At 39.3% G+C, this 23,429-nt stretch overlaps 1 protein-coding gene across 5 annotated transcripts; it reads left to right on the forward strand.

Annotated features, from left to right (window-relative positions):
- Positions 1-6,125: 6,125 nt before the first annotated feature.
- Positions 6,126-22,023, forward strand: LOC129711683 (cyclin-L2-like). 5 transcript variants are annotated; one of them, XM_055659513.1, is made up of 11 exons: positions 6,126-6,389; positions 7,859-7,933; positions 9,045-9,154; positions 10,255-10,375; positions 13,719-13,783; positions 16,187-16,286; positions 16,864-16,968; positions 17,081-17,222; positions 18,891-19,011; positions 19,237-19,349; positions 20,733-20,875. In XM_055659513.1, exons 1-10 carry the CDS (start codon positions 6,189-6,191, stop codon positions 19,331-19,333), a joined length of 1,137 nt encoding a protein of 378 aa, XP_055515488.1. In that variant the 5' UTR covers positions 6,126-6,188; the 3' UTR covers positions 19,334-19,349; positions 20,733-20,875. The 5 variants fall into 5 exon arrangements, with proteins under 5 accessions (XP_055515488.1, XP_055515487.1, XP_055515490.1 ...); XM_055659512.1 differs by having other exon boundaries at positions 6,128-6,389; positions 19,237-19,329; positions 20,733-22,023; XM_055659515.1 differs by lacking the exons at positions 6,126-6,389; positions 7,859-7,933; positions 9,045-9,154 and adding an exon at positions 14,495-14,508 and having other exon boundaries at positions 10,316-10,375; positions 19,237-19,329; positions 20,733-22,023.
- The last annotated feature ends 1,406 nt before the right edge of the window (positions 22,024-23,429 follow it).

The raw sequence follows: 23,429 nt of genomic DNA on the forward strand, positions 1-23,429 counted from the left end.
ACAGAGAGACAGACGGAGACAAAATCAGAGAGGGAGCCGAACATGAGTTTTATGGTTACTCTGTGGAGGCCAAGTTAATGGATATTTTTACTGCGGAGATTGACAGATTTTTGATTAGTAAAGGTGTCGGGAGTTTTGGGGCGAAGGCAGGAGAATGGAATTGAGAGGGAAAGATAGATCAGCTATGATTGAATGGCAGAGTAGACATGATGGGACGAATGGTCTTATTCTGCTTCTAGAACATGAGTTTTTGAGTGCGTGTCAATAATACATAAATGATCATAATAACTCGTGTGCTGTGCTGTTTCACATATGATTTTCCTATATTGGAGGCATATCTTCAATTCAATACAATTTAATACCAGAATAATATAGTTGCCATATCATGATTAAAATATAAATCTTAAAATGGCATAGCCCAAGAATGTACTTTGTTACATGAAATCATGTTTAGCATGATGTAATAAAAACTTGCTTGCACTGTACAACAAGCAAGAGAGGAATATTGCCTGATAATATGTGCTTATAATAAACCCGATTAGTCCATCATGTGTCTTATGCATTCTATTCTAACCTGAAGAAACTGTAAAATTAAAAGCAAAAGCAAAATGTTCAGCATGTCTGCATGTTATTACATTTTTATTGTAATTTTGGATTTATAGTCAAGCACCTACTGCACGGCACATTCAATTCAATTCAACTTTAATGTCATTGCACATATACGAGTATGGGTACAACGAAATGCAGTTTAGCGTCAGTCCATAGTATAGTGCAATATAGAAATAAAAATAAAAATACGGAATAATCAAACAATGTGGACAGAGAGACTGGAGAAGTCTATCGGCGGGACTCCGAGTTCAGCAATGTGATGGCATTATTGTAGAAGCTGTTCCTCATCCTACTGGTACGAGACCTGAGGCTCCTATACCGCCTCCCTGATGGGAGGAGGGCAAACAGTCCATGGTTGGGGTGGGAGTCTTTAATGATCTTCCCGGCCCGTCTCAGACACCATTTTCGGTGGAGGGCATCCATGGCAGGGAGCGGGGCACCGATGATGTACTGCGCGGTTTTCACCACCCGTTGTAGTGCCTTCCTGTCCGCTACGGTGCAACTGCTGTACCATACCGTGAAGCAGGTGGTCAGGATGCTTTCGATAGTACAGCGGTAAAAGTTGGTCAGGATCTGGGGGGACAGGTAAGCTTTCTTGAGCCTCCTCAGGAAGTAAAGGCGCTGCTGCGCCTTTTTGATCAGCTTGGAGGTGTTGAGGGACCAGGACAGATCCTCCGAGATGTTTACCCCGAGGAATTTGCAGTTGGAGACGCGCTCCACCTCGGTCCCGTTTATATGGATGGGGATATGTCTGCCCCCTCTGACCTTCCTGAAGTCAACAATAATTTCCTTCGTCTTCTTGGAGTTGAGGACGAGGTTATTGTTGGCACACCAGGTTGTCAGGTGCTGGACCTCATCCCTGTAGGCTGACTCGTCGTTGTCACTGATCAGTCCTACCACCGTGGTGTCGTCGGCAAACTTAATGATGGCGTTGGAGCCATTCTTAGGGATGCAGTCATGGGTGAAGAGGGAGTAGAGGAGAGGGCTGAGCACACAGCCCTGAGGCACGCCGGTGTTCAGTGTTATAGTGGAGGAGGTGAGGTTGTTGACCCTAACAGACTGCGGTCTGTTGGTGAGGAAATCCAGTGTCCAATTGCAGAGGAAGGTGGAGATGCCAAGTCCGCTGAGTTTGGTGATCAAGCTGGCGGGGATGACAGTGTTAAAGGCGGAGCTGAAATCAATGAACAGCATCCTGATGTAGGTGTTATTGCTGTCCAGGTGGGTCAGGGCCGATATGGCATCCTCTGTAGACCTGTTGGTCCGGTAGGCAAACTGATGGGGGTCCAGTGTGGGGGGGAGGCTTGCTTTGAGGTGAGCCAAGATCAGCCACTCAAAGCACTTAGCAATGACAGGGGTGAGTGCCACTGGGCGGAAATCGTTGAGACTCCCTGTGGCTGCTTGTTTGGGCACTGGCACAATGGTTGATGTCTTGAGGCAAGTGGGGACAACACCCTGGGCCAGTGACAGATTGAAAATGTCAGTGAGGACTGGGGATAGTTGTCCAGCACATGCCCTGAGCACCCGCCCGGGGATGCCATCGGGGCCGGCAGCTTTGTGCTCATTCACCTTGCTCAGTGCATCTTGTACAGCAGCGGTGGAGAGACTGAGGGGTTGTGCAGAAATAATGATGAAGGATTGCAAAAACAAACTCAACCTTGCCTCGTCTCTTTTCCACTGTTCTCCCCCACCCCTCTAATGGCAATGGTGTATTATTTATCCAATGGGTTGAAGATCAAATGATTTTGTGAACAGAGTGCCACTCCTTCAACTTCACTTCACAGACGAGAAAAAAAAGGATCAATGCTGTTACAGCGTGAACGTAGTAGTTTGAAACTGCTTAGCCATTTCATATATCTGTCAAGTCAAACGATAATGGCGCAAATTTGAAATCACCTGTAGCCCAGACCATGTAAACTTGATAGGTCTGAACTTGATAGGTCATCCGTCTGAAGAAGGATTTTGGCCCGAAACGTTGCCTATTTCCTTCGCTCCATAGATGCTGCTGCACCCGCTGAGTTTCTCCAGCTTTTTTGTGTAACCTAAACTTGATAGGTATCTGAAGGACAATTTGATGTTTTTAATACATCTTCTATGCTATGTCTTTCATGGAGGATATGATTGGACCAGCTGTTAAGGTCTTAAATAAACACTTCACCCAACCATTGCAAAGATAACAATTCCTTGATCTCAGCTAGAGGATAGCTAGAGAAAGTGTACCTTCCCACAGGGACTAATGGGGAAATATATGTGTGGAGTCACAGGTTATGAGTGAGGTCCTAAATGTCTCAACAGTATTCACTTGGAAGAAGATATGGAAATAGAGTTATGGGAGGGAAATGCTGATATTAAGCTAGATAAATCAACAGGACCTAATGCTATTTTTGAATGCTTCAGTAAGCAAGGTAGGAGATTGCTAGGGTTCTTAGGCAGAATATTTTCATCTTTGATAGTCTCGGAAAATGTCCAAGAAAAATTGAGGCGATCAAATGCTGTCCCCTCTTCTGATACTGTACAACAAACAGGAGAAGAATGTTGCTTGATATGTACTCATAGCAATAAACCATATATAAGGTGTCTTCTGTAAAGTCCCAGACTATCCAAACTCTTGCTGTAACTCAAGCACAGGTAAAATCCTGATGAATTTCTTCTGCACCCTTTCCAACCTAAAGACATCCTTCCTGTAGTTGGGTGTCCAGAAATGCAAAAAAGTGTGGTCTCACCAACGACTTGACCAGCTGCATCATGATGTCCCAATACTTGTACTAAATCTCCTTCCCAATGAAGGCAAGCAATCCAAAAGCCTTCTTCACCACACTCCCCACCCGACATGATTTTTACGAAACCATGATGCACCTGTACTCTTAGATCTCTCTGCTCTGCTCTGCAACACTCTCCATTTTCTATGTAAGTTCATCCCTGGCTCAACATTTCATACCTGGCAGAGTTAAATTCAATTTGCCATTCCTTAGCCATCTTTGCAACTGATCTAGATCTTGTAGTCCAACAAAAAGACGGCCCTGCTGAGCTTTAAGGGGACCTATTCTTTCTCCCGTCACCTTTTCTTTCTTAATATACTTGTAGAATTTCTTGGACATTTTGCTTCACCTTGCCTGCCTGCCCCATGTCATGTCTACCTTTTGCCTCCCAACTGCTTTCTTAAGTGTACTCTGACACTTTTCATATTTGCGGATTCACTTGCCTAAATCTGACATGGGCCTTCTTTTTCCTGACCAGTGTCAACATTCTCATCAACCAGGGTTTTCTAAACTTACCAGTCTTGCACTTCATAGACTGCCCCTATACTCTTGCTATCTCACTTTTGATATTCTCCAACTTGCCAGATGTCCCCTTTACTTGTAAATAGGCTCTTTCACTGAACCTCTGCAAGTTCCTGCCTAATGTTTTCAAAATTGATCTTGCCCAATTTAAGACTTTAACATCTGGACCAATCCTATCGTGCTCCATGAATTACAGTTATTGGTTCCAAAGTGCACCCCTGACAATGACACTATCGTCAAGGACGCCCACTATCCAGGCCATGCCTTCTTCTTGCTACTACTGTCAGGTTGTGGGTAGATGTCTTTAGTCCCACACAACTAGACACAACTGCTTTCCTACAACCATCAGGTTTGTGAACCGTCCTACACAACCCTAATCCTACTTTGGCAGAAGAACACCACAGAGAACCTTTTACATTATGGTGAATCAGCATGAAGAAGGGTCTCGACCCGAAACGTCACCCATTCCTTCTCTCCAGAGATGCTCCCTGTCCTGCTGAGTTACTCCAGCATTTTGTGTCTACCTTCAATTTAAACCAGCATCTGCAGTTCTTTCCTATATATTATGATGGACTTGCCTTTCAATTGTGTTTTGAATTGTCTTTTTTATTGAAGTCATTTTTCCCCACTGTCTTTTATGTGTAATTTATGTGCAATTTATCTTTTTGCGTATATCTGAGACTCTTACTGCTACATGTAAGATTTTAATTGTACCTGTACCTCGACATGAGGTATTTATTAAATTTAAAATATATATTTATTAAAATGTGTTTACTATATAGTATCTACATGTATTACAGACCAATTATGTTGCCACAAGTAATAATTTCATTGTTCTGTTGTTGACACATGACAGTTAAGCGCTCTTGACTAGAGGACGGGGAGGGAACAGAGCGACAGGAGTGTAGTAAGAAAGGTGTACGCGGACGTGGAAAGAAAATGTGTGGGGGTGGCTGGGTTGATGAGAAGGAGGGGTAGATGAAAAGGACATGGACTGTTTAATTGAAATTGGAGGCATTCATTGGTGGGTACAGCAACATTGAAGTGGTGAAATTTAATGCAGGCTACCCAAATGTAATACAAGATGGGTGTTCTACCAGTTTGCTTATGCCTTAACTCTGGCAGTAGAGGATGTCAAGGTCAGACAGGTCAGTACAGGAAGAGGAACTAAACTTTTGTGGTAGCAGTTGCCCAGTCTGCACTTGGGAGTCATAATCATTTAGCATGGAAACAGGCCCATTGGCCAACTTGCTCACACAGACCAAGATGTCCCATCTACACTTATCCCATCTACCTGTGTTTTGGTCCATATCCTTCTAAACCACTCCTGTCCAAATGTCTTTGAAATGCTGTTAAAGTACTTGTCTCACCTACTCACTATCCTCCCTCTGTGCCTCAGATTCCCTTTACATTTCCCCCTCTCTCCTTAAACGAATGTTCCCTGGTTCTTGATTTCCCTACTCTGTACATTCACCCTATCTATTCCCCTCATGATCTAATACCCCTCTATAAGATCATCCTTCATTGTTCCATGCTCCAAGGAATGTAGTCCTAGCCCACCCAATCTCTTCCTATAACTCGGGACCTCAAATTCTGCAAACATCCTCATCAAAAATTGAGGGAGCCACATTTAAGAGCAATGGGCGAAATTGGAGGAGGTTCATGTAAACTCCCAACAGGGAGAATGTTTCCCCTGGCTGAACAATCTAGAACCAGGATGACAGCAACAAAATAAAGAGTATTCCTTTGATCTGACGTGAGGAGAAATTTCTTCCGAGGGTGGCGAATCACACTGCATGTGGAAAGTTGTGGTGGAAGCGAAGTCACCGATTACATTCAAAGTTTAGATCAATAGATTACTACGTAACAAGAGTTTGATGAGATGTATGGAAAGTGCGGGGAGACTGTACTGAAGTAAATCACCATCTTGGTGGATAATGGCGGCGGCGGCGGCTCCTCATTCTTACACAATGATGCCCAGCGGACACTTCCTCTGACTAATTTATCGCCTTTACCTGAAAGGCATCGTTCACGTCAGGTCTTTTCCAACTTTTCCGTTTCCCGTAATATGCGCATTAAACTAATTTAACACTTTGCGCTCCTCTCAGTCCGCCCAAAGTGGTGTCGACATCACAAGAGTAAAGAAGGGTGATTGTGATTGACAGCTTCCCGGCCATCACGCAGCCAATCCCCAGACACGGACACGGCGGAAATGCACGGGTGAACCAATCGCAGAGGGTCTGGGCGGGACTTCCGGCACCGGCAGACTGACGGAAGGCGCGCGGATCGAGGAGACAGAAGATGGCGGCTAGTGGGATTTTGATCGGCGACAAGTTATACTCTAGTATTGCTCTCACCCTAGAAAACTGCCTGATTTCCGATGAAAAACTTTCTCTAACTGCTTCAATTACGGATGGATTGGATCGGGAGGTGGAAACCGACCTGCGAATCGTGGGATGCGAGTTAATCCAAGCCGCCGGCATTTTGCTGAAACTACCTCAGGTAGGCCGCAGCAGCAGGGCAGCGCCTCCAAACGCAGGCCGTGCCTGTTCGCAGACATTTCGCCAAAAGTGGTTGTGTTAGGATATAAATATGTCCAGGTCAGCACTAGTGAGGGGTAGGTTTGTTCCATTTAGCGCCTGTATCAAGGAGGGTTCGGAATCGGTGCCACATGCGAAGAAACGGGAATTACGAAATCGGTCGGGGTTGCGCTGGCAGATTGAAGGGTCACACGTTGTTGTACATTGGCGACATTTTCTATTGTCCACAAACGGCCCTCACTTGCAATGTGGGAATGATGGGTTAGTGGCGGAAGGGCGGTGAACAGGAAATCGGGTCAAGGCCGCTACTTGACGTAGATCTTCACTGCCTGGACAAAATACAACATCCATATCAATATTTATATCTATTGAGATTGTGAATTGGTTTCTAGAGTTAATTTGATTGTTTAGAATTTTTTTATGTGTTTATATGGATGGGAACTTATTTTCACTCGTTTCCACCAAAAATAACTTGGATCGTAGTTGAGATTTTGACGATTCTCCTCTCGCTGAATCAATATTTCATATAATATGCATAATGGTAACGTCAACTCCATGTTCCATTTTATTTGTCGTCACCATTCGTCCTTTATCTAATATCTACTGTATTTACCTCTGCCTTTTTAAGAACAAAGAAGCTAAGTCTACTCCAAATTAAAATCAAGAACAAAGCTGGATAGTGTAAATCTGAAATAAAACAGCCAGCAGGTCATGCATCATCTCATCCAGAACCGTTCAACAGATAGCTGTGCCTATCTTATCAATTTGGGGTTTTTTTTAAGTGAAAATGACACTCCTCATATTTGAAAACATTGCCAATTTTTATCTGCAAATTTAAAAATCATGCTTTTTCATCAACATTCCAATCGTTAACATGTACACATGGATCCCAGTACAATTTTTTCCCATGGCATACTCCTGGTCATAGGATTCCAATTTCAAAACGTCCCACAAACATCACCTATCACTGTGTCTTTGTCATACATTAATTCTACAGAGATGTCTTGTTACGTGTAGAGAATATTAAGAGACTTTCTTATTGTGTGGGTCTAATGGAGGCTATTGCCGATAGTGATGGCAATTTTGATTTCCTGGAGGACATTATGAACTTACTGAGAGTTCCAAGATAACCCATTGGCTTTCAATTATTGGATTGCATGACATTCAATATTGCAATGCCTTGTGGGTGGGTTTACATTTGATCCTATTTCAAGTTTAGTTTTGTAACTAGTTTACTAGGATTTATACATTTCTTGGAACATACACATTGGAATTGGAGTGAATCTTAAGTGTTCATTTATCGGGGATTTCCATCGACTTTAATAAATTATTCTAAATTAAACAAGCTGTAAATGTAATGTATCATTACAAGTTTTATTAAAGTAGAAGGCACACTGGATTTGTTAGATAATTACAATTTCTTTGATTTAGGTGGCAATGGCAACTGGGCAAGTTTTATTTCAGCGGTTCTTCTATTCAAAATCCTTTGTGAAACATCCCATGGAGGTAAGAATTATACAATTTTCTATGTTATTGGGTTACAGAAAGATATTCAATCATAAATGCAAAGATACTTCCATGTAATGTGGCCATGTAAATTTTAAATGTTGCCTGGAGAAATATGAAATGAAATGAAATGATTCAATTTATTGTCTTATCTGACAGCCAATGTACTTTCTAACGAACAACAGCTAACTATGAGATAAACCTTTCTTGTGACAGAAGTGAAATAGACTATTTAAGATTGACAGGAATTTGAGTGTAATCTGTCATCTGACCGTGTCCACTTTCCTTTTTGGAATTGTGTTAATTATTGGAATAATTACAAAGTAATTATAAGAGTATTTGTCGTGTAGGGGAAGTTTGCGTGATTTCTGAAATCCTGTAGTCCACTTAAGGTCGCTTACTTTTCCATGAGTTTAATCATGTTTGAAGTATGGTTCAGGTTTAAATCTGCGTTATAATGTAAATTCCAATGGAGTCCCATCAGATATATCAAAACAACTTGCTGTTATAACTGCAATCTCTTCAGACCTTCTATGATTAAAGCGGGTATTTTTGATTTGAGAATGTAAAAAACTCATGTAGCCCTCCCCAAAAACGTCTCTGGAATTTCACACTGTATTTGCAGTGCAAATCTAGAAGCATCAGGAAATCCTGTGTTGGCAAATCCTGAAGTATCATTGGCTAGCAAAGGTGAAAGTTAAACATCCTACCGCTCTTTGAGGAGCATGTATGACCTTTGATTTTAATATAGGACATTAACAACACAAAAACAGATTCTGTTAACCGTTTTATCATTGTTAAAATGTGATAATTGATTGCCTTTGTAACAGATGTGGCTATTTATAAGTATATATAAATAACCTATTAGTGTAGCCCCTGGTTTCTGTTTGAAATCCATCTAATCGATGTTTGCAGCAGTTTAGCCATTGATCAAAGGCTTTCTTTAAAGTGTTTCTGTTAAAAAACAAAGGCATTTTTTTTTTTTTTTTTTTTGATGAATTGGGGGTGGGAAAGGCAAACGCCCAGATACATGGCCTGGGAAATAATTAGAAATTAGTCATGTGTAATTAAATATATAACTTGAAAGTTAATGCTTTTTCTTCCACCATAGATATTATCGATGGCTTGTGTTCATTTGGCCTCCAAAATCGAGGAAGATCCCAGGCGCATTCGAGACGTTATCAATGTGTTTCATCATTTAAGAAAACTCAGGGAGAAGAAGTAAGTTATGCACATTTATAGATTTGCAAGAATAAAAACAATTTAATACAAAAGGTGAGTTGCAGAAGAAGCTGCTAACTTCAGCAACCTTGTAGTTGAAAACGTTTGGGCACTAATTAAAATTGGAGAAAATGGACCACTGCCTCATGAAATATGCTGCTCTGCTAAGGTAAAACTCTTCAGTGATAAATTTGTTATTGAAATTGCATGAACATCCTAATCTGTTTTAACATTTTTGAAATGGGTGATTAATACTTTGGTTATTTAAGCCATTTTTTTCTAGCAGATAAATAACTAGTTATTTTCTTACAATGCCCAGGATAAGAGATGGAGGAATTGTCCTAAGCGACAACAATAAACAGACTGGGCTTTTCACATCAAACGGATACAGGAATGAGGGTTTATTTAACTAAAACATAAACGTTCCTTCAGGACTAGACTGGTTAGATGTGGAATTAACGTTTCTTTTGGCTGGTGTATCTCTTGAGGTTCTACTATGTAAATAAGAGGATATTGATGTCAGGAAACCTCTTGGCTGGAAATTAATGAATTACTAGAATTTCCTATCCAAAAGAGAATCAGTGATTGAGTATGTTCAAGATGGATTGATATATTTGTAGATATTAAGGGAATCAAGGTGGAGGTTCAATGCAGGAAAGTGGTGCTAAAGTAAGAGATACGTCAAGATCATATGGCAGGATAGAGCTGGAATGAAGGGCAAATTCCAACTTTGTTGTTCTATCTAATTGCATACACATCATTTATGGATAGATTTGAGTTATACTTGTTAGAATGCCTGATAACTTTAATAGTAAACCAAGTTTCTGGACTGAATTGACATATTTTGACATGATAGGCATGTCATTGAAATTAATATGACTGTCTGAAGTAATTTCTTAAAGTACTTCTTGAAGAAACTGATGCAAGTATTACAGGGGCTCAAAAATGTATTAAGATTTAAGGTTCACTGGTTGAATGTGTCCCCAAATTAAACGTCTTGCTTATTAATATGGTCATGCAAGGATAATTATAGCTAATGTTTACAGTTTGAGTACAGGACCAGTATTTATTTAAGCTGATGTTTTTCTGTTTTGTTAAAGGCCTCCTGTGCCACTTCTTTTGGATCAGAGTTATGTCAACCTAAAGAACCAAGTCATCAAGGCAGAAAGACGAGTGCTAAAGGAGCTGGGATTCTGTGTTCATGTCAAGCATCCACATAAGGTCTGTTGAGTTAATCTGCTATTTGAGATGATTGAAATGGTTAACAAATTCAGTTTACTCCAGCATTAATTTGGATATAAAAGTTGATCTGTTACCTGTTCTTCCTTTAATCAACATCAAGCCATCAAAGAGATGGACATAATTTATTTTCAACTTTTTGGCCTCTCTTGAGTGTGTAGATTTTCGTAAATAGTTGAAGTCCAGAGGATAATCAAGCCCAAATTTTACTGCAATATTTTCCATGCGATTTGCACTTTCTATTAGGATGTCAGAAATTCTCTTGTTTATTTTCTCTGGCTGTATCCCTTCAAAGGGAAAACAGCAAATTTGTTTAAACACAATATATTACAGTGGTAATAATGAGGCACTGAAGATTGATAGTCTTGGTAGTTCTAGTTTGCCCTTTGACTCATCGGGTTACATCTTCTGATAAAACGGACTCTTGCGAGTTTCAAATGTTCTTAAACATGTCTGGATGGTGAATGTAATTAAAGTCTTGATTAAAAAAAAAAAATGCTAATCACAGAAATCTGAAATTAAAACGCAATGCACAACATTCAACAGGTCAGGCAGCAGTGGAAAAGGGAATGAATATAAGAAATAGATGTGGAAATCGGCCCTTGTATCTCTCTGCCACTTAATAAAGTTGTAGTTGATCTTCCATCTTGGTGCTTTCCTGCATCAACATATCCTATTATTCCATTAGTTTCTATAATTAAGCCACCTTGGAGAGAATTCCAGGAAGATTTATTACCCTTTTGGTAAATAGGTTTATCTCTACCCTGGATGGCTACCTCCTTTCATTGAGATTGTGGCTCTTGAATATAATATAGATTTTGAATTAAATGGCCCTTGGTTTTAATTGGAATTCATTACCTCCTTTTGCTGGGTCAGATAATGGTAATCACTGCAAAAATTTTAGGGGCTGGGTTGAAATATGTATTCTAAATCAATGGCCAGATTTGAGCAATGATATTGAAATGGACTAAAAATCACAAGATTTGGACATGCTTTTATAAATGTTGCAGTGAAAAATTTAAGACTTGTTTAATTTTGGGCTAGCCATTTTGTTGCATCTTTTCGTGTAATGCCCCTGTCCCACTTAGGAAACCTGAACGGAAACCTCTGGTGATCTTGCACCCCACCCAAGGTTTGCTTGGGGTTCCCGGAGGTTTTGGTCACTCTCCCTAATGGTTGAAAGTGATTTCCGCATAGTCGAGGCTTCTATGTTCCTGCAATTATTTCAACAATATCAAAACCGGCCTCGACTAAAAATAGGTTGCCGTTTGGTCGAAGCCAGTGGAGTGGGGTCATTATTTACTTACAGGCAGTCGAAGGCAATCTCCTTCGCTGACCGGCCATTTTGATTGGCTCATTGGAGTTTTCAGCAACGATCCTATAGGATCTTTGGTTTTCAGGACCTAGAAGATCCGCCGGAAGGTAAAATGCCAGCTAACTTTATTAAACTTCTTAAAATTGTCTCCACTCCTTCTCCCACCTCTTCTTTCCCCTTCTCTCCCACGCTCTCTAAAGGACTTACCGTGCTCTGTCGCAGCCGTTTAACTTCCTCTTCATCGCGCAGACAGCGCTCCTCCGCTGTCCCTGGCCCCCACCTTCGCGATGTGTGTGTGTGTGCGCAGTCAGTAGCAAAGATCCTGTGGGATCTTTGGTCAGTAGATGCAGCTCGCGCTTTCCAGGGGAGTGACCAAAACCTCTGGCGACTCATGGAAACCTTGGGTGGGGCGCAAGGACAGCAGAGGTTTCCTAAGTGGGACAGGGGCATAAGGCTTGTTGTTCCATTCCAGAAACACACTCTACGAAGCCAAATACATCCGCATTAGAAGCGGAAATGCCAATGTATTGGTTACCAGAAGCGCCAAATAATATGCATATGGAAATCTATATGTTTATGTTGGTTTTTTTTGAGTTTTGTTGGATGTCAAAACAATTAAATGCAACATCTGAAATGAAAAGCAATTACTAACATTGGAATGTCAATGGATGTGCCATCTGGATCAGAATATAATCTTGCTGTTCTCCATTCCCATCCATTACTTGTACATATCTACTTGCTAGATAAGTGGGGCTCCACTGCAGAAATGCTGTGGCATGCTTATTACTGAATATTTATGAAAAAGTACAGATTTTGATGTGAGCATTTAAATGCAAACTGAACCACAAGTGGTTTATCGTGATAGGCACAGATGTGGTGAGGTACAAGCACCATGAAGATTTTGCTTACAAGAGTATCAAAGATATAGACAGCAAACACAAATTGAACAAATTCTACAAAGATAGTGAAAAGAACAAACACTAGCACAAAACATAATTGGAAGGCAAGTCCACGGAAGAGCAAGAGGCGATCCACAGTGTTCAATTGCTGAGGTGGATTAGGATTGTGCAAGTAGGTTCAAGAACCTGATGGTTGTAGGAAAGTACCTGTTCCTGAACCTGGTGGTGGAGCACTTTAGGTTTCAGTATCTCTTGCCCTGACTGAGCAGTGAGAATGGCTGGATGGTGATGAGAGAGAATGCCTTCATGAGCCATTGTCTCCATGTAGATGTTTTTAATGGCGGACCAGATGGAGATTAGGACTCTGCAGCATATTGTTTTCTGTGTGATGAACTTGTTGTACCTGGCAATGATGCAACCAGTCAGAATTATTTTTAGGGTACACCTGTTTCATCAATGCATGGAGGGAGAAAACATATCTACTGTTATCTGTCCATGAGGTATTATTTATCCAGGCTAGCAAACTTGCATTCCAAAATATTTTACTAAATAGAACACAGCAGATGACGAAGATGACTGGATGACTGAATATAAGAGGCTGAAAATCTCAAAGTTCACTGTCTACTCATTTTATTAACCTTTCTGCAATGTGAAAATTGCTTTACTTCCCAGCAGTTCTGAGGGAAATTACTGAAGTACAAGCAAATACATGTGAGGAAGAAGGACTTGACTCAACTTGCATTTAACTCTACTGACATCAACACAAAAATCCCATGGTTGTTTAGCAATTGATTAAATGAACTTTATTTCCCCAGGACAACTTTTGGTCACTATTTTTCCTCTTGCAATTCAAATGAGGAAAGCCGAGGTAAATATTCAAGACTATGGCTGGAACTCGTTAAGATTGAGAATTCAGTGTTTTGCTGCCAGAGTTATGGTCCATTGTAGTGGACCAGAGCTACTGTGTGCTAACAAAAAGTGTAGTTTATTTTTGATGTATTTACCTGAAAAATCTGTACGGCTCATGCGAGAGATATATTTGGTTGTTTAAAACCACAGTGTTAATGACTGACTGAGGTTCAGTTGTAACTCTGTAACCTGTATCTTCCAGATTATCGTAATGTACCTTCAGGTGTTAGAATGTGAACGTAACCGGCCTCTGGTCCAGACTGCATGGTAAGTTTATCTTCTGTTTTTATAAGATAACCAGCGAAGACAGTGGCAGAAATATGTATCCATGTTTCTCTCTTCTCCCTCCCAGCACTTCACCGTGCACCATTTCCTAGTTCAGAGGTTTCCAAACCCCACTTCAGACATTTGATTTTGCTGCCTAACACCTTCCTGCCCACATTCTCCATTATGGTAAAACATTATCATTTGTTTTTTATTTGTGCAGTCCCCAAGTTTGGAAAACCTATGATGCTTATGGGAGGTTGCAACCTTTAACAGGATGCAAGAGAGTACTTGGGGTGGCTGCTCCAAATTTATGAATGTATAAAATGAAAATCTTTTGGGTGGAGAGGCACTTTTATCTTTCTGATAGCCTCATGACATGAGGCCAAGGTCAGAAGGTTACCATGTGGGAAACACGGCAAACAAATTAAGCCTTATTTCTGCCCAGGAATATTATGCTATTACACCCTGTAATGACATCTATTCATTGGCATTAATTCCAAAAATCAGACGAATACTGTGCTTTGTTCACTTTTATAGGTGGGAATGATGTGATTTATTGAATTGTTGTCAAATATAGTGTCTAATTTATGTAAAAATCAAAATTGGATAATGTTTCATATTTCTGCTTACTCGTCTTTTTTGGCTGGTGTAGCATTTGCTTAATCGAGAACCCATTTTAACTTCTCTTTTTTTCTACTCTTTCGATCAAAGGGTAGACCCTGATGGTAAGTGACTAAGACTTCTGAACTGCCCTCCAAGCACTTTGATGCCAGGATGGCCCTAACTGGCTGCCACTTTGAACCAATCCATTGCAGGTTCTTCTCCAAGAAGGCTGACTGTCTAGTGAGAGGTGGTATATAGTAACTGGCCAACTGCTTCTTGTGTTAAACAAATATTTCTTTAATTAATGGAATTTTAAAATACGTATTGTTTTATAAATAGTAAACTATTAAATTTTAAAATAATAATTTATCTAATTTTAATGTGTACATGTCATTTGATTAGAAGAAAGTGTAACTTATTAATTGCTGTAACAGAAGAAAACCTAATCAAAGACTGTTGATGAGACTGTTGAAACCCTTCTGACTGTTGTGCAGCAACTGTGATATCTTGCAGCTTCTCGATTTCTGATTTGGCTGAATCTTGATTACTGGAACTGTCAAGAAGAATGATTCTCTGCCATTATTCCTGAAGAAGCCTGGGGAGAATTGAACGTGCTGTCACGAGTATTTGGATCAAATGTGACAATTACTAACGAGCACATCCGTGATAATCTGATTATGTGGCCCATAAAATGGGATAAGGACTACTACCAAGTGTACAAAAAAAATGGTCATGTCAATCTTTATTCTGTACAGATGTGAGAAGATGACTCGAATATTGTGACAAGAACAATGCCAGTGCATGGAAAGTTATTTATTTTGTAGATTACATGCATTGTGATCAAGGATACCAGCTATTTCAAGATTTTCATTAAATGTGGTTATTTTAAGTATGTCTTAATTTTACATTGCATGTCTTGAGTTGTATTGGTTTATCACATGAGAGCAGGCCAGTGTCAGCTCCGAGGTTAAAATGGGTTCTCTGCAGTTTACTTTTATTTTGTGTTCATTACCATACAGGGCTCAAAATGCTTTATGTAATATCTGTTGATAATTGTTAGATTACTTATTCAATCTGATTACAGAAAAATAAACTTCTGATCATACTTTTTAACTAAGAGTTTACAGCAAAAAGTAATTGTGGAAATTTAGTAAAAAATGTAATCATTTACAAATAATGCATTGTAAGCAGCAACCTGGTCTCCAGTGACTAATGGTATTGGAAACCTGGCATTTAATTTACAATGTTATAGGCAATTCAGGAAATCAGTTTGAACACCTGTGGAAATTATTTGGATTCCAGAGAATTTTGGAACAAATTTTTCAGTATGATATATGTGTGATATTTTTCAGTATGATTTAAAATAGCTCAGCAAATGTTCAATTCACTGTATAATATTGATAAATCTATTTCATATCTGCTTAATCTAAAGATTAACTAGTGCGTTGGAACTGTAAAAGGTTGGATCCGTATGTCCCAGAGTAATTTAATTTGTATTTTAAGAATCTGCCAAGTACACAGATATTATTTGCTTATACCATAAAACTCCTAGAGGATACAGATATTGTACGGGTATTTTGTCCGAATGAGCAAATATTATGTCGATCTGCATCTTTGAAAAGCATTGGTCATCCCCAGATTTTTTAGTTAATCAACGTTGTTGGTTGAGTTAAAACAGTAGCAGAAAATTGAGCATTTTGAACCCTGTTTGGCTCTTTAATTTTCGATTTAAACCAGTTATTCTGAGAAACTAGTAGTATATTGGGTGGGCTGCCGCAACGTTTTTATTATCTATTTCAGGAATTATATGAATGACAGTCTGCGGACAGATGTGTTTGTCCGGTACCATCCAGAGACCATTGCCTGTGCCTGTATCTACTTGTCTGCTAGGGCACTTGAGGTTGGTGAACATTTGCTTTTTCTTGCAAACGTAGACCATTCTCGCATATGTTTTTGCAGATGCAGCATCTGCTGATAGTTCAGTATTGCAGACATTATTTGTGAGTCAGGCTGATGGAAAAATCACCATCCAGTTGCTGGTTAGAAACCGTGACTCCATAAAAAAGACCCTTTCACTTCACTGCAGCCTTGAAACAATAGTATAATCTGGAAAAGACAAGGACTCATAAATGCTGCAGGGTCCTTCCCGTTTCTATGGCTCACTGATTCTCTGGCTGGTGCTACATGCCTTCAGAGGAATTGATACTGGTTTAAAGGCATTTTTTAAATATGTGATCACATTGCTTAGTTATGAGTCATTGTGGATTTAATCGTGGAAAACCTAGAATTGATTTTGCCAATGTTAATGCAAAGGAAAAACAAATGAAGCAGCATTTCATACACAAAATCTGACTGCTCTTTCCGGAAGTATGAAGATGTGCTGTTTAGTTATAATGATTATTTTCAGTTGCACTAAGAATAGTAAATTCTGCTAAGTTAATGTAATGGCTATGTAATTTAGCTCAACTCTTTTTCAGATCCCACTTCCAAATCGTCCCCATTGGTTTTTATTATTTGGGACCAGTGAAGAAGAAATGAGGGAGATCTGTGTTAAAATCTTAAAGCTCTACACCAGGAAAAAGGTATGGACCTTTTGGGTGTAAATTGGTTGGATAGCTTAAACTAGTTTGTCTATCATTGAAATTAAATCCAATGAAACTTGTTGCTAAATTTGGATGTTGATTATACTTGTAGGCAAACTTGGACTTCCTTGACAGTGAAGTTGAAAAGCGGAAAGTGGCTCTTCAAGAAGCAAAAGCAAAAGCTAAGGGCCTTTTGCCAGATGGTACCCCTGCTTTAGAGGCCCCACCTGGCTTCTCTCCATCTTCAAAGCCAGGTCTGAACTTTCATGGAACACTAAAACTAACTTAAATTATTTTTTATTTAAACTCCACCTAATCATGTTTTTAGTATTTGAAAATTACTTCAAACTTTTTATAATTTCTTTGAACTGCTCATTTATCTGTGGCCTTACGACATCCACTATTTTGGGGAAATTATTTGTTTTGTCTTCTTTGGGGCCAAGCAGAAAATTTGTTTCGTTTATCTGCTTTTTTTCCCCAATATGATTTCTGTGTCACTTTTTGTGGGGTTCCCAAGATGTATTTATTAAAGTTACTGGTTATACAAAGATAGAAAGTAGTGAGGAGGACATGGATGTTACAAAAAATAAAGTCAGTTGAGTAAGCAAAGATTTGGCGAATAGAGTATAATGTTGGATAAATAAAGTATCTTACCTAAATGGTAAGAGATTGTAGGGGATCTGGGTTGTATATGCATTGTTCATAAACGGCTCTTTTGTAGTATAGCAAATAATTTGGGAATCCCAACAAAATTGTGTTTGTTGCCAGGGAATGGGAAGCAAAAGTAGGAAGACTATGCTTGTTATGTAGGGCTTTGGCGAAGCCACATCTGGAGAAACATGTATGATATTGGTCATCTTATTTGAGGAAGGATGCAAGTGTGTTGGAAGCGGGTTGGAGAACGTTTAGTAGACTGTTACGTGGAATAAGTGGGTTATTTTAGAACGCGAGGTTGGACAGGCTGGTTTACAGTGCCCTCCATAATGTTTGGGACAAAGACCCATCATATATTTATTTCCCTCTGAACTCCACAATTTGAGATTAGTAATAGAAAAAAATCACATGTGGTTAAAGTGCACAGTGTCAGATTTTATTAAACGGTATTTTTATACATTTTGGTTTCACCGTGTAGAAATTACAGCTGTGTTTATACATAGTCTCCCCTTCACCCCCCCCCCCCCCATTTCAGGGCAGCATAATGTTTGGGACACCGCAATGTCATGTAAATGAAAGTAGTCATGTTCAGTATTTTGTTGCATATCCTTTGCATGCAATGACTGTTTGAGGTCAGCGATTCATGGACTCACCAGTTGCTGGGTGTCTTCTCTGGTGAGAAATAAATAAAATGTAGAGGCAAATAAATAAATGATGAGTCTTTGTCCCAAACATTATGGAGGGCACTGTTTATCCATGGGAGTTGAGCCGTTAGAGGGCCTTTGACTGAAGCAAAGCAGACCCTGAGTGATCTGATTGAAGAGGTTGTTTCCTCTTGTAGAGAGAATAAAGAAATAAAATCACTGTTTAAAAATAAAGAGTTACTCATTTGAGAGATTAGGCAGAATTTTTCTTCAGTGTTGTGGATTTTGGTGAAATGTTCTTGCATTGGGAGTGGTGCATGGAAGGTTCATTAAGAGATGAAGGGTTGACTAATCTGGAATGAATGTGAAATTTCGTCCTTTTTTAAGAGTTCTGAAGAATAAAACAAGTAATCACATTGAAAAGCACAAGATGTTAATGGGTCAACTGAAAATCTCAAAGCTAATGGACCTTTGTTTGCAATGTTTATTAAAGGTTCTGGAGCCAACATGAGTTAATGAAGTTAGAATGAAATCATGATCTAATTTAATGACAGAATAAGATTGAGGGGCTTAATATTATTTCCCTGTTCTATTTTGATTCATTTCCTAATCCATTATTTTCAGATTCTCCAAAGGATGGTAAATTTGAAAAACCTTCACCACTGTCCATTCAAGCAATGAAGAATGCTCGAAGAAAACTGGATGAGGAAGAAAAATGGCCCCGATCTACTAGTCCGTTAAATGGGTGAGCAAGATCCTCTTTAATGAAGTTTGTTAAAGTTATTATTAATGACTTTATGGACAGTAATAAATTCAGTAACAACCTAAAATTATATCTTCAAATTACTTCCTGTACAAATATCGTAGCTTTCCCAAAAATTCATTAACGACAGCAGTTTGTCAATAGACTTTCAAATAAAATCTTTCTTGTTATGCGTGCAACTCCTGAGGTGTTTTTTTGGGTTTCTAGTGTTCAAAAAGGGAAAAGCAGCCGAAGTCGAAGCAGAAGCAAAGATCGTAGTTATTCGCGATCTCGCTCCAGGTCGCATTCCCCGAGGAGGCGGTGAGTTCAAAACTTGAAATGTCAGTACTTTGCTAGTTTTCTGTCATATAATTCTCTTGATTGTCTCTTAGGACATTTGAATAAGCAAAATGTAAAAAGTCAAGTCCGTGTGACTGTGTGGGTCCCCTCAGCGTTCTGTCATACTGTAATCTGCTCACATTAGAAGAGCAATCACTTGAGATTTATCATTTCAATGAATTGTAGGAAATGTCATAATTTTAAAGGTACATGTGGCCTTGGAATTGAACAGGTTTCTTATTTCTCCCATTCCTCTCCTTGCATTCATAAATTTACTTTTAAAACAATATTGCTTGTGCAATAGCAATAAGAAACGGTTAAATCCTACGTGGAGAATCCAATTGGATAAAGTCAATCATTTTGACATGAATACAGTGGATTAAACATGGACCAGGGGTTTGACTTTGAATATAAAATTCTTGCTTCTGTTTATAAAGGTTTGCTATTCTTGCTTTTGCTATTTAACATTTTAATTATTTTTATGAGACTTGGTTAAATATATTTAACAAAGTTTTAGATCTTAGCACAAACTTGGGCATGCTGCAGCTTTTCAATTTTTGAAACTTTGATCAATTTCCATGCTGGTGGAACTGCTATTTATGTATTCTGACCTATGCTTCCTTATGCTACACAAAATGCTATTACCTATTATGTGTTGTATGTGAATTTTAGCTGCTGCTGCTGTTTGTTAATCAGAAATCGTTTTGAATGATTTCCCCAATAACGCTAAAGTGGCCATGTATTTTTGAAGTCTGGTTAATCTGACCATGAGACAAAGCATGAGATTCTGGCACAGATGAACATAGTTTGTGGGGCTGTCTTCACAACAGCCTGTTGCAAACTGAATACCAAAGTGCTGGTGTTCATAGCATCCTCTGGACATGTTGAAACAACAGGAAATTACATTTTGAGAGCAGGAATTCTCTCGTTTTCTGGGCATTAAGTAGGCATTCATAACTTATGAAGGACATCTCTGCTCAAAGCCAAACCTGAGCTTGTGTGCAAACTGCTGGAGTTAAATTTTTCCAACCTCCCTCCTCCTCTTGGACCAATTTGTTGGTATATTTTAGAATGTAAATCCCCTCCATAGGAGATTCGGAAATACTATAGGACTGTAAGAGATTGCAACCTCCCGGTAAATTTAAAACATTGAGCAGACGTTCAGGCTTCAGGAGTAAGCATTAACATGGTTAGATGAACTGGTTGGTTTGTGCTACTGTTACACACAATATTACCTGTCCTCTGATATGTTACTAACTGCTATTGACTTCACTGGACCACTAAGATGAGGGCATTTGCTCTTGAACGCATTCATTTATATTTTTACATTAATATTAATGAGGATAAACTATTAATTTATTTAAACAAGTGTCCTTTGTCTGCAGAAGAACGAGAAGTCGCTCAGGATCTAACAGCTCTCAATCCCACAGCCATTCAAGAAGTCGCAGTGATTCCCCTCCACAACGACACAAACGAAACTCTCCTTACATTGGCAGGCAAAAAGCAAAGGAATATGATGATATACGAGAATACAAATATAATTCCCACAAACGCAGGCGATCACACAGCAGGAGCTTCAGTAAAAGTTTGTCAAGATCCAGAAGCAGATCCAGAGAGCGTTTGGATTTTCCTCGGAAGCACAAGGAAAGTCGAAGTCACCATAGAGAACGAAGGCATGATCCATCTCGATCTTATGAAAGATCCGCAAAACATCACAACAGTCACTCTAGTCATACTAGACACAGACGGTGATGGACTCGGCCTGCATCTTTGTTGTTGGCATTGCCTTGTATTACTCCAGGATTTATACATAATCTCTAAACTGTTAGAGATTTAAATAGGTTCTTTTCTGTAAATTGCACTGCTAATTTTGTAGTTTTCTGAAGGCAGATGCAGTGGCTCCTGCTGACAATAGTGTCTCGCCTAGAGCTGATCACTTTCATATTCAATTTTCTGAAACTTTGGTGATGTACAGGTTTACAGTCTTGTGTTATTTCAGGGTTTATTTATTTTTAATTTGCCAGTGTTAAATGTGATTTCAAATTTGCTTTCTGATTGTATATAAGGCCATAAACATGTATGTACATGTTTCTGTGTTGGGGCAAGAGCAAGAGAGAGAGTGAGAGTGTCCTTTATGTTTCTTTCAGTTCATTGCACATTTTTGGCACTTTTAAAGGTGTGCCCAGTCAGGTGCCAATTTCATATAAAAAATAATTTAAAGTCCCTTTTAAATGTGTAATTACTTACCATCTGTTATCTTATACTCAGTCCCAGCTATAATACTTGGATTGCTGTTATATTTTTAAGGATTCATGGCTACTTCTCATTGCTGCTGCATATATACATTTTTTAAAGAAAGTAGCCATGCTCTTTGCAGTTATGTAAAATACCATAATATTTTTATTTGGGAAATAATGTACCTGAGTGGTTATTTGTTTTTTGTAAAGAGATTTTCTTTTTTTTTGAGGGGATTGGTTATTCACCACTGATAATTGTCTATTCAAGTGTATATGTTCTGTTCTATTAATAGAATAAATTGCTTAACCAGGAGATACTGTACATAGGCCTTTTAATGTAGTGCAGTGAACATACATGTGCCTTGAATATGTACGTTTTATGAACTACAACTGGGATTTGAATATGCATATACTGTAAATAAATTTTTTAACAAACAAATCGCCAGTGAAATGAAATTATACCAATTGATGTTCACCATCATTACCAGCTCAAACTATTACTTCAGCCTGGAAATGAGGTTTACTTGAAGTGCGCAACCAATCCTGCTCAGTAAATAATTAGGCAAATTACCGCATGCTTGTTGCCGAAAAGGTTGGAGAGATTCAATGTTTTCCTGTCATGTTTCTTTTATTTAATATTTGTACTCTACCATCTGGCAAAGTCTGAATAGGATGCAGTTTTTTAGTCCAGAAGCACGATCCATTGTTTTCCTTACAATTAGGATTGAGTATTTAATTAGAAATAACACGGCTGGTAGAGCAGCTGCTTCAGCGCCACAGACCTGTGTTCGATCCTAACTGTAGGTGCTGTCTGTGGAGTTTGCACATTCTCCCTGTGACTGGATTTCATCTGCATGCTAAATCCTAAAGACATGTGGGTTTGTAGGTTTATTGGCGTCTGTAAATGGTTTCTAGTGTAGGGAATGGATGTGAAAGCAGGATAACATGGATCTAGTGCGAATGGATGATTGATGGTCAGCATGGACTCGGTGGGACGAAGGACTTGTTTCAATGGTGTATCATTCAATCAATCAAGCCACATGTTCCACATTCAAAGTTCTGTGACAAAGGGCATTCTCAAACATGATTTTTTTTTTTTTTCCCCCCCCCCCCCCCCCCCCCCTCATTTCTATTCCCTGGAGCCACCCTGCCAGTGCTGACAGTTATCATTTGTTAATTCCATCAAGCTCTTCTGCACAGCACCTGACAGTGGTACAACATGCCCTGTACTCCATTCAGACCCAATCCCAAGTCCTTGTGTTATTTTTGTCCTTTAACATAATTTGACATGTCTTCACAACTCCTGTCTCCAAGATACTGAGTTACTTCAAGCAGGTAAAATGCAATCCTTCATTTTGTCAATTTACAGCTTGCCGTTTTGATTAGCTTACAAATCTGAATGGAATTATCAGTGTTCAGTACACTAAATGAGTAGAGAAATTAAAAACGTATTTCTTCGGCATCTTTTAGAAAGCCACAATGCCATCTAAACAAAGTCCATAGCAGAAGAAGGGTTGTGCATGGAGTTTTGTGTTGGAATGTTAAATGAGCTTTCAATAGTATTTTCTGGGCCAAATGCACCAGTGCTGCTCGGTAACCGATGTTTCTCTGCCGGATTGCAGTCTAGTGGGGTTGTGAATGAAAAAAACGATGAGAGGGGCATTCAGTGAGATGATGGAAATGTGTTAGTGCCACAGACTTGCCTTTCCCTAAATCTGCCTTTTTCGAGGGTAGATGAGTCCTGAACTAGAAGGCTAGGTGAGGGGGGTAAGATTTAAATGAAGGTACTGCAATTTAATGCATTTAACATTTTCTACATGGACTTTAGCAAGGCCCTTGACAAGG

Source organism: Leucoraja erinacea, chromosome 30 (genome assembly GCF_028641065.1).
Source record: "Leucoraja erinacea ecotype New England chromosome 30, Leri_hhj_1, whole genome shotgun sequence".
Lineage (NCBI taxonomy): Eukaryota > Metazoa > Chordata > Chondrichthyes > Rajiformes > Rajidae > Leucoraja > Leucoraja erinaceus.

Excerpts from the sequence above, each read along its gene's own strand:
- LOC129711683 (XM_055659512.1), top strand. The coding sequence starts at position 6,189 with ATGGCGGCTAGTGGGATTTTGATCGGCGACAAGTTATACTCTAGTATT. Across the intron at positions 19,012-19,236 it reads TCTACTAGTCCGTTAAATGG|TGTTCAAAAAGGGAAAAGCA; the intron begins GTGAGCAAGATC and ends TTGGGTTTCTAG. Across the intron at positions 19,330-20,732 it reads TCGCATTCCCCGAGGAGGCG|AAGAACGAGAAGTCGCTCAG; the intron begins GTGAGTTCAAAA and ends CTTTGTCTGCAG.